The sequence below is a fragment of the Pygocentrus nattereri genome, chromosome 9 (assembly GCF_015220715.1).
Source record: "Pygocentrus nattereri isolate fPygNat1 chromosome 9, fPygNat1.pri, whole genome shotgun sequence".
Classification (NCBI taxonomy): Eukaryota; Metazoa; Chordata; class Actinopteri; order Characiformes; family Serrasalmidae; genus Pygocentrus; species Pygocentrus nattereri.
This window is the reverse complement of record NC_051219.1, coordinates 4,475,166-4,485,564: the sequence shown is the minus strand read 5'-3', so window position 1 is coordinate 4,485,564 and position 10,399 is coordinate 4,475,166. Positions and strand designations below refer to the sequence as shown.

General features: G+C 44.4%; 1 protein-coding gene across 1 annotated transcript; it reads right to left on the bottom strand.

Moving 5' to 3' along the window:
- Positions 1-241: 241 nt before the first annotated feature.
- tent5ab (terminal nucleotidyltransferase 5Ab) lies at positions 242-9,310 on the bottom strand. The gene is made up of 2 exons (XM_017724184.1): positions 8,544-9,310; positions 242-4,864 (listed from the first exon to the last, which is right to left on the bottom strand). Exons 1-2 carry the CDS (start codon positions 8,931-8,933, stop codon positions 4,082-4,084), a joined length of 1,173 nt encoding a protein of 390 aa, XP_017579673.1. The 5' UTR covers positions 8,934-9,310; the 3' UTR covers positions 242-4,081.
- Between the last annotated feature and the right edge of the window lie 1,089 nt (positions 9,311-10,399).

Here is a 10,399-nt window from a genome sequence, read left to right as displayed (position 1 = left end):
GTGACAGTCAAACAAACCGGAATAAAAACAGAATGTAAATCAATTGTACGTGTAATTTATTATGTACACACTGTGCTACTATATAGTAAATATGTGTGGAATGTAATGCAAATGCATAGCAAAATAATTTCTACAATATAATGTACCTGGAGCATTCGTCTGTAGAGTTTTTCGCCTACCTACAGGACTATTGGTTTGTTTAACTTGGACAGTGGTCATGCTGAGTAAAAACACAAGAGAATGTTTTTTCACCATTTAATGAGAGTCATGTTCAAATTACATGATCTTTTACAAGATACAGAGTCACCCACAATCTTAATTCAGACAGAGAGGACTCCAAGACATACACAAACTGAACAAACACACATAGGCCCACTCTGCAAGCACGCATCCACAAACTACAAATTTTCTGGGTGCCAAGAGAAATATTTTTACAAACTGCTCCAGCCTTTTGATAGCTTTCAACATGCATGCTTGCTTGCATCTGCACTCTTCACAGCATTAGAAACAAGGTCACTGCCGTAACCTTAGCGTCAAGCAGACATGTACAAAAATAGAGGAATCAGTAGAAAAATAAGAGAAACGGATAAAGACGAAGGGAATGTCGCAAAGTGGTGTGCAGGTTCCATTAGAGGTGCGCCAGTTTAAACACTCAATCGCAACCCATTAATAGCCTAGTTAAAGCAGTCGATTGTAGAGCTGATCACACATACATTAGGCTTCCCTGGTGAGATCTGACCTTGTGGGATTAGAACGCTGAAGTGGGCTGTGACATCATACAGGGGCAATAGAACCATCAGAATGTTGGTTCTTTCATGCATATTTGATAACTTCTTCAAAAAAAAAAACAACTTCTGATATAGATATAAATAAGGCTGTAAATAGAGACTACCTAACACAGCTAGTCATGAGATTGTTGGTTGACCGAGATTCCACCAGTAGACTAACTGTGCTTAATTTTTTCTTTATTTGTGTAATAATTTGTTTTGATTTACAAGTGAATTATAGTTTAAACTGTTCATATACCCAGAAATGGAAGACCTCATAGCTAATTGCTAATAAAATCTTTGAACTTTGCAGAGATAATTCCAGAAGGTGGAATGATGTACCACTTAAAAATGTGTCATTGTTTTTCTGAAACTGACTCGTTTTGAGTTCTCTAGCTCAACACTTGACTACAGTCCAATAGTCCTTTTAGTCAGAAACTGGGCCTTTTGGTCGACCAAGAAAATCCTTAATAGGCGATGGCCCTAGCTCTGTTTGTAGAATCTCTAGAAAGTTTTTTATGCTTGGCAGTCAAAAAAGATACTGATTCTGTTAGTTGTGTTCTCTCAGGTGGAGGAGAGCCCTGTATACATTACTACCTGTGGATATGGAGTTATCTTACAGAGAAAAGAGGATGTGGCCAGCCTCTGTCCTTGGAACCCACTTCCTTAATTTGCTGTCCTGTCCATCCAGCGACCTAGCTTTCATTTTCTCCTTCAGCAGTAATGGCATTGGCCCCAGAGCCCTAATCTGAGTTTAGCCGGCTCCCAGGCCCACTTGAGCCAACTGTACAGTAAGGTCAGGCCAACCCAGGTGATTGTCTGTGAGTAACACATACCCTGAACAAACACATACAGACAGACACATCTCACACATCTGATTTGTGCAATAGATAACCGTTATTACTATTCCTTCCCGCTCTGTGGAAATAAGCACTCTTAAGTACTCTTAGAGGTGAAGCGCTCTCAGAGGGGAAAGTCTAGGTAGATTATAATCAACTGACCATTTGCAAAATTCTGACAAGCCCTCTACTCCTGACTCTGCCTCCTTTTGTTACTACTGCTACCTTTGTTTCAGCAAACATGACCTGGTACCGTCCATAGCACTTGTGCTAAGAGGCCAGTAAGTTCTTTAGTACAACGGAAACTTTACAAGTAGAGGAGTACCTCTGAGAACATTATTCAAAATTAAGTAGCTTTACAAGATGTTTGATATTTGAGAACTTGCACTTGAGCTGCCCCTTCAGATAAGCTAATTCTAAAGCCAATGCTAAAGCTAACATTGGAGCTAATTAGAGCAATGTTACATGCTGAGCCCCTTTATATGAGATCCTTTAACAAAGTTTAATAAAAGAGTAAAAATGACATTTGCATGAGTTTTTAACTGCAACCGAGAGCGCAGAAGTGTCAGAAAGTACAGTAGGTCTGGTTTGCATGTACTTTTAACATCTCTTAGTCTATTAGTTCTACCTAATTTACTACCATCGACATTCTCACTGAGGAGTTTTGATGGACGACTGTTATTAGCCGAGAGGCATGTCATCATTATTTTGCAAGTGGTCAATTCTAACGACATTCAGTAAAGTATACGCTCATTTGGCATTGCTTGTTTTGTTGGAATTCCACTACTGCGTCCTCCAGTCATCAGTGTAATCCAGTCAAATCAAATCAAATTTTAGTGCAATCTGAGATTTCACAATGTACAGAATTTTGATTATATCAATACCTTTGAGGTCAGAGATTTTCACCCCCAAATAATACCTTTTAGAAAATACAAAAAGAGACTGTTCCCTTATATTTACTGTAGAATGAAAACACACCCACACCCACAAACACACTAAAATGAGTCCCTCCATCGTGTCCAGGGCAACACCCCCATTCGATTCTCAAACTCAAAGGGATTTTGCTCTATAAATTTTTGTTGCATTTGATGTGTTGCAGGCACTTGGATAGTTAGAGAATGTTAATAAAAACTGTTTCTTTTTCCAGCTATAACTGACATCTAAGAAAATATCTTTGGTTTTGTAAACAGTTTTTTTTTTTTTTTGTCCCTGGTTATTTGACTGAGTCTCTGAATGATCTTTTCTTCTCTATCCCATCTGCCTTCACAACAACCTATGTGGTGACAAGCCTTAATATATTTGTACATCTCTTCAAGTCTTTGTACAGGTCCTAAACACAAAGCAAAACTAGAAAGAGAATGATCTCTCTCATCCTTCACCTGATATCAGGTGACAGAATGAAATCTGAGCTTGGTCAAGCTCTAGATTGTGTGTTGTCATGATTGTTGCCTTTTAGCCTGTGTGGTGTTTCTCCAGGATCGGCCTACAGTCTCTTAACACCTGGGCACAGCATGACGTCCTCTGGGAACAAAGCCAAGTGACCTTTCATCCACCTTCCCATCTCATGGGTTTTGCCGCCAGCATTGTGTGGTCTTGACTTCTCCATATTATCAACACAAAAAAAAAAATGTACATCTGTCACATCATCGAAGCAAACGAAAGGTGGTCTGATTGGTCCTCACAACTGTCCGTCACTATACACCAGCAGTCAAGAAGAATTGCTTAGATGTTTTTTGGTGATGATCACTGACATAGTAAAGAAATGAATGAAGGAAATGGGCAATGACGAGTGTTAACAAAAGCTATTTTCTTGATGACAACCTAACACTGCCTTGTTACACCATTTTGTGTTTATCTTCCCTTTCAATTTTTCCCACAAATTTTCAATGGGAATTGCGTATGGAATTGTGCTGGCCATACCATCGAGTGAATTTTCACCTCGAACCACTCCCTGACCTGAAATGTACAGTTGCTGTTTGTGCCTTTACTTATTTAAAACAATGGTTGGCCAAGCAAATGGTCTTCCAATAGACCCCATATTCATCTATCCATCATTCACCAATCGCCAAGACATCCGGTGTCTGATGTTTGCTTTTTTTCTGTACTGGAGGTAAAGGGAGCTAATGGAGTTTATAAATGAAGTTTATAGCCAGCCACTATTATTGTGTTGGCTTCAATTATGCTAAAACAGCAAACTGTGCTTAGTTATTTTGGATGTCAAATGGTCCGTTCCTGTTAAAGTAAGCAGTTCTTGGCAACGTTAAGGGACAAAATGCTGCAGACTTTGGTGATGGGTAGATGTTGGCATAAAGAGCAAACTTGTCCACATCTGATTTTTGGCCAGACTATTGCCTGGAGTTGACGAATGGTATGGGATGTAGATCCCTTCAAGCATATGAAAAAAGTTGGTATGCATCAGTGCATAACATGCGTCTCAGCAATTCTTTTTGACTGCTAACGTATACCTGATCGCTCTCAGTTGCAGGGCAGCCATGGACAGAAGGTGTTTGAGGGCTGGCAAGTGTAAACTGGCTGCACCTGGGCCACATAGTAGTTGCTGAAGTTTCCATCTGCAACGTACGGTGCTGGCTGGTAGTAGCAAGTGACGTTGGCCACGTTAGGGATGACGTTCTGCTCAGCCAGCACTCGCACAGCCAGCATGGTGATGAGGCTGAGGGCCTGTCGGCGCTCATGGCCCATCAGGCACACGGTGCTCTCGCTAACAACACCGTGCAGCGTGCTCAGGTACTCGTACTTGCGCTCCTCCAGCCCCACGAAGTGGTTCTGCAGATACGACTCCAGCTTCCGCCGCTGCTCGGCCACGTCCGGGAAGTCGATAAAGAAGCGCGAGCACATGTAGCGCTCCAGCTGCTTCATGTGCGGCTGCGAGGCAGCACGGAATCCCCTCACCAGCAGGTGGCAGTACTTGAGCAGGCCTCCACCACGGATCTCCTCAGGGTTGCGCGTGCAGATGAGCTTGCAGCGAAGGTGCTCCAAGGCCTCCTCAAAGTCGCCGTACACGCTCTCGCCCACGATGGACGGGTGGAAGGTCTCGGCCATGGGGTTCTCCGAGCACTCGTAGAAGAGCAGCAGTGAGTCCAGGCGGATCTGGAAGGAGTCAACGCTGAACTCGAACTGCCGCCTCAGAGAGTCCACGAACTTCAGCTCCACATTCTTCCCACTGTTATTAGACAGCGAGATGAGGCTCCAGCGGTCAGAATCATTACAGACCTTCACCATCTTCTGAACGTAGGCCTCCTGTAAAGGGAGGGAGGAGTATGAGGGAAGGAAGAGACAGAGAGAATGTGGAGCCAGAAATGGAATAAAGAAGGAGGGAAAGACAGACAGGAGAAAAGAAACAGAGGCAGAATAGGTTATGTGATCGGTCACTTTATCTCTCGTTTACCTCACTGTTAATTACCTCCTGAAACAAAAACATAACCGCAGCATCAACTCCTTCACTGTAAGCGCTATTAAGTGCTATTACTCCTCCATCAGCGAGCACTACCACAGATGCTCTGCGCTCCCAGAAGCTGCTGTAGATATTTTGACTATGCTGTGTTCTTATCTCTCTGACACTGAAGGCTGCTGATAGGACTTCATGCTAGACGCCAGTATAGTAACATGGGGAAAGATTTGAAAATGTGGGGGAGGTTTAGAGGCGGCTTAGAATACTGTTCATTTTTAGGGATGGACAGATATGGGAGCCATGGGCCGATGCAGATACCCAGTGTATACATATACAGTACATTTAGAGTTGTATAGAAAATTTTGGGTGCCCATATTGCTGTTGATTTTCTAAGTGTAAATAAGTGAACTTTACACAATACATAATACACAATCACTGTTCATTTGCTGAATTTAACACAAACACAACCTAAAGCATGGTCTGTGCAAAAGTTATGGCACTTCACACATTTTATGTTTTTTTATGTTTCAAAAAATCACTACAATCTGTAGAAAACTGCAATATTTCAGTTGAAAATGATCTAAACATCCTTTATTCAAAGCTCAAACACAGTAAATTAAATCAAAAATTTTATAAGATGTCTTAGCACGGTAGCTCAGCATCACAGACATTCGGCTCTTCTGAATACGTCATCAAATATCAGTCATATTAGTCAAATCGAAACATCACATTTTGATTTTAACTTTAATTCTTACTTTCAAACTTAAATAATGATGTTGAACCTTATCAATTCCGTCCTAATTACTAATTTTATAAAGAATTATTTTTTTAAAAAATCGCATTTTCAGCGTTTCTTCAAGGCCATTAGCGAAATCGGCTGAAATATGACATACGTTAGGGCAGGAAAAGGGCATCGAGGGTCAGTGTCTGGCATGTTTGCTGATTTCCCTGCTCTCCACCAACTTAACCCGGTAAGTAACTGATGAGCTTAATCAGGTGTGTTTAAGAGGGAAAATCTCCCAACTGTGCTGGACAGCAACATTCCAAGACCGGACTTCCCCGCTCCTTAAGAGGATGACCCCAACAGAGTGAAGAATAAAAAGACTATCTACAAGTTTTGTCACTTTTTTTTTCTGAGGAACTTTAACATATTCTTACTCTGTCCATCATTGTCCAAGTTTCAGATTTTAAAACTCAATCTGCTCAAGAACCATGCGAAGAACCAGCTGAGAAGTGAAAGCAATGGCGTGGAGGGGGCTTTAAAAAGAGGGAAGACAGGACAGAAAGACACAGAAAACAACCTGTTATTGTGTTCTGCTTTCAGAACATCCCGCTCATGCTTCGCTTTCGGTTCCTCAAAACAAAGTCATGTTGCCTGTTGTTTGTATTCGGTGGACAGAAATCATCTTTCACAGCAAACATACTGGAGCAGAATTAACACCTTAAGGCCTTCTGCTGGACACCAGTGAATTCCACACCCTGTCCAGTTAAAAGCGAGAGCCACAGGCGCATTAGCATACCCACACGTTCCGTTCTGTTGAAATCTTCTTTGCATACGCCGTAAAGACGTAGATAAACACTTCACGATGCGCCCATAAAACGTAGCTCTATCTACCCTAATTTGCACTCATGAAAACTCGCCGTCCAGCGGGCAGCTCCAGGTGAAAGCGGATCGGTTGTAAATTGGTTTAGAGTAAATCCTCTTTGTACTAGAAACCAACGTTTTTACTACCAGCACCCTCACAGCGGCTTAAACCCCCGAACACTGTCTAATAGGGCTGTGCTGCGAGTGTCAATGTCAGGCTACTGGGTTCTAACTCAGGATATCACTGCAGACCCAAGAGCTTTCAGAAGCCTCTAAAAACTGACCCAAAAAGACAGCAAGCAAGAAATGACCTCAAAGGAAAACCAGCTACAAGTGATAATAACAACTCTGTCAAGCTAGCCTGTTCTAAGCTATCAACTTTCATAAGGCTTCCAGTTTCTGAGGAAGCTAAGCTAACAACTATTAATATAAGCTAATAGTTCTAATAAAGTGGGCTAATAACTTTAATAAAGTACAGCTTTAATACAGTAATTTTAAAGTAAGATAAGCTAATAGTTTTAATAAACTGGGCTAATAACTTTCATAAAGTACAATGTTATATTTTAAAGATAGGCTAAAAACTTTAATAAAGAACCCTAATAGATAGCTTTGAATTCAGTACAGCTAACCAGTTTAATATGAGCTAGCAGCTTTAATGCAGCTTTAAAACAGTTTTAAAACAGTTTTAATACATTAGAACTTTAATAAGCCTAACATTTTACAGCTAAACTAAGACTCAGTCTAAGAATTTAAAATAAACTGACCTGCCATTGATGCTAAACATGTATGTGAGATACTGTTTGATCCACTAATAAAAAAAGGCCCAATTTCTTAAATTTTTCATGTTTTTATTTTGTAAAAAATTCAATTTTGGTCAATGATGCCACTGAAACGTGCTCACTATTATAAGACAGCAGAGCCCATTAGGAGTGCTCTCATTAGTGCAGTATGTACAGCACAGTACTGGGTGGTTCTAGATACAGAGGTATCATCAACAGTAACTTCATTATTACTCAGTGAAGGAAATCAAATGATCCATCACCACATACAGCAACACTGCAGACTATGGTTCCCTCTCTGGATGAGGGCAGGAACCAAAGCCATGTTCTCCATTTAATAGAACCCAAGCAGTTAGGGGTTCCGCTATGGGAACTCAATCTTAGAGGAAGTTGAGTAACAATAGATACTTGTGAGACCTGAAGACGTGACATATCCAGAGCTCTGATTGGACCATAAGGAGGACGGTTCCTCTGATTTGGTGCAAAATAGATTCATAAATGAAAATTAATGAGGATTTTAGAAACTCTCAACGTTAAACTGGCTGTTCGGAATCTGAAGCACTGGCTTAAAGATAAAGGTGCTAAACAGGGTTCTTTGGAGTAATTAACCTCTTTTGGATCACGAAAGAACCTTTCGATTGGTGGATCTGTAGAGAATCTTTAGAGATCCAACTGAACGGTTCTTTACAGATTCCAAAGTGGATCTCTAAAGATTCTCTAAAGAACCTTTTCATTTGTGGATTGTAGAGAATCTTTAGAGATCCAACTGAAAGGTTCTTTAACGATTCAAAAGTGGACCTCTAAAGATTCTCTAAAGAACCCTTCTGTTGGAGGATCTCTAATGATTACCCAAAGAACCTTCCAGTTGGTGGAGCTAAAGAGAATCTTTAGAGATCCAACTGAGCCGTTTCTTTAACAATCTCTGAAGAACCTTTAAATTGGTGGATCTTGGGATATTTTGTGAAGAAGTTTTCTGAAGAACCTCTGCGTTATATAAAAGTTCTACACTGATTACTGCTTCTCCTAGAACCGCCCCAAAGAACCCCAGAACCCTTATTTTTAAACGGTTTAACCGTCACTCTGTAACGGTCACCTCGTCTAACGGACGCGTTTTTTAAAGTGAAAATTCGAAAATTTGAAACAGCGTCGCGCGCCGTTCTTCACCTTCAGCGTGAGCGGCGTGATCTTCTCCTTGTTGACTCCGGCGGGCAGGAAGTCCAGCAGCGAGTGCAGCACGACCTCCTTCACCGTCTGGAACTCGCGCTCGCCCTTCAGGTCCGCGCGGAAGATCAGGTCCAGGTCCTTGTAGCCGAGCCCGCTGTCCTCGTGCAGCACGTGGCTCGCCGCCGAACCGTTCAGGCGCACCTCGCGCACGTCGATGTGCCGCTCCCGCAGGCGCGCGCGCACCACCCGCACGATGTCGCGCGGCCTCATGTGCAGCGTGGGGAAGTTCCAGCGGCCGTGGATGGGGATGGACTCCGCGAGCAGCGCGTCCAGCCGGCGCACCTGCTCCCAGCTCAGCACGCTCAGGCTCCCGCGCGACTCCTCCGCCATGGCTCGCTCGCTCGCTCGCTCGCGCACTACAGCTCCAGGGACGGGGCTTCAGCCATTGCCTGCAGAAACGGGCGCGCGCGTCAGGCCGTCGGACATCGCCGTTATTTTACATGGTGGTCGTGCTGTTGGTCGTCCGCGCGCTCGTTTCGCTCGTGCTCGTGCGCTCACGATGCTGGGCACTGTGGGGGTCTCTCGCGACTCTCCCGTCTCGGGGGGGTCGCGAGGGTTCACTCACAGCCCCGCGAGCGGATGCATAACGAGGTTCAGGTCAGTTTACGGGTGGTCTTCTTGCAGTGGCGCGAGGCGCTGTGCGCGCCCTTCGGCTACAGCAGGAGAGTGGAGGATCAGGGTGGCTCGTGCGCTGCACGGGAGTTTCCTCCCCCCCTCCCTCTCTCTCTCTCTCTCTCTCTCTCTCTCCTCTCTCTCTCTCTCTCTCTCTCTCTCTCCCTCCCCCCTCTCTCTCTCCCTCCCCCCCTCTCTCTCTCTCTCTCTCTCTCTCTCTCCCCCCCTCTCTCTCTCTCTCTCTCTCTCTCTCTCTCTCTCCCTCCCTCCCTCCCCCCCCCCCCCCCCTCTCTCTCTCTCTCTCTCTCTCTCTCCCTCCCCCCCCCCCCCCCCCTCTCTCTCTCTCTCTCTCTCTCTCTCTCTCTCCCTCCCCCCCCCCTCTCTCTCTCTCTCTCTCTCTCTCTCTCTCTCTCTCTCTCTCCCTCCCTCCTTCTCCCCCCCCCCTCTCTCCCTCCCTCTCTCTCTCTCTTCCTCCCCCCTCTCTCCCCCCCCCCTCTCTCTCCCTCCTTCTCTCTCCCTCCCCCTCTCTCTCGCTCTCTCACACTCTTTCTCTGTCTCTCCCTCTCTCTAACTCCCGCTGTCTATCTCTCTCTGTCTCTCTCTCTCTCTAACTCCCGCTGTCTATCTCTCTCTCTCTATCTCTCTCTGTCTGTCTCTCTCTCTCTCTCTCTCTCTCTCTCTCTCTCTCTATCTCTCTCTCTCTCTCTCTCTCTCTCTCTCTCTCTCTCTCTCTCTCTCTCTATGCGCCGCCTGCTGCTGCGATGGTTTCTGTGTAGGGGTGTGTGTGCGTTCAGGGGGGTCGTATGTTCAGGGGTCCCCAGTCCAGGTCCTGGAGATCCACGAGCCTGGAGAGGTCAGATCCAACACACCTGGTTCTAATGCCCCCGAAGACCCCTATTACCTGGGTCAGGTGTGCTAGATTTGGGCTGAACTCTGCAGGGTGGTAGATCTCCAGGAGCACAGCAAAGCCCATAGAACATAAACATGGTAGAACACATGTCAAAAGTTAGAACATTAAGCAGAGTATGCAGGACGGGGGGCTCCACACTGAAAAGTGCAATGAATTGAATTTGGTGAAAAAGATGGTTCCTCAAGGGTTCTCTAATAAAGGGTTCTACATAGACCCATATAATGGTTCTTTGCATGGTGACATGGTTCTTCACTTCACTTGTGCCTTTTCTTTT

Excerpts from the sequence above, each read along its gene's own strand:
- tent5ab (XM_017724184.1), bottom strand. The coding sequence starts at position 8,933 with ATGGCGGAGGAGTCGCGCGGGAGCCTGAGCGTGCTGAGCTGGGAGCAG. Across the intron at positions 4,865-8,543 it reads TCACGCCGCTCACGCTGAAG|GAGGCCTACGTTCAGAAGAT; the intron begins GTGAAGAACGGC and ends CTCCCTTTACAG.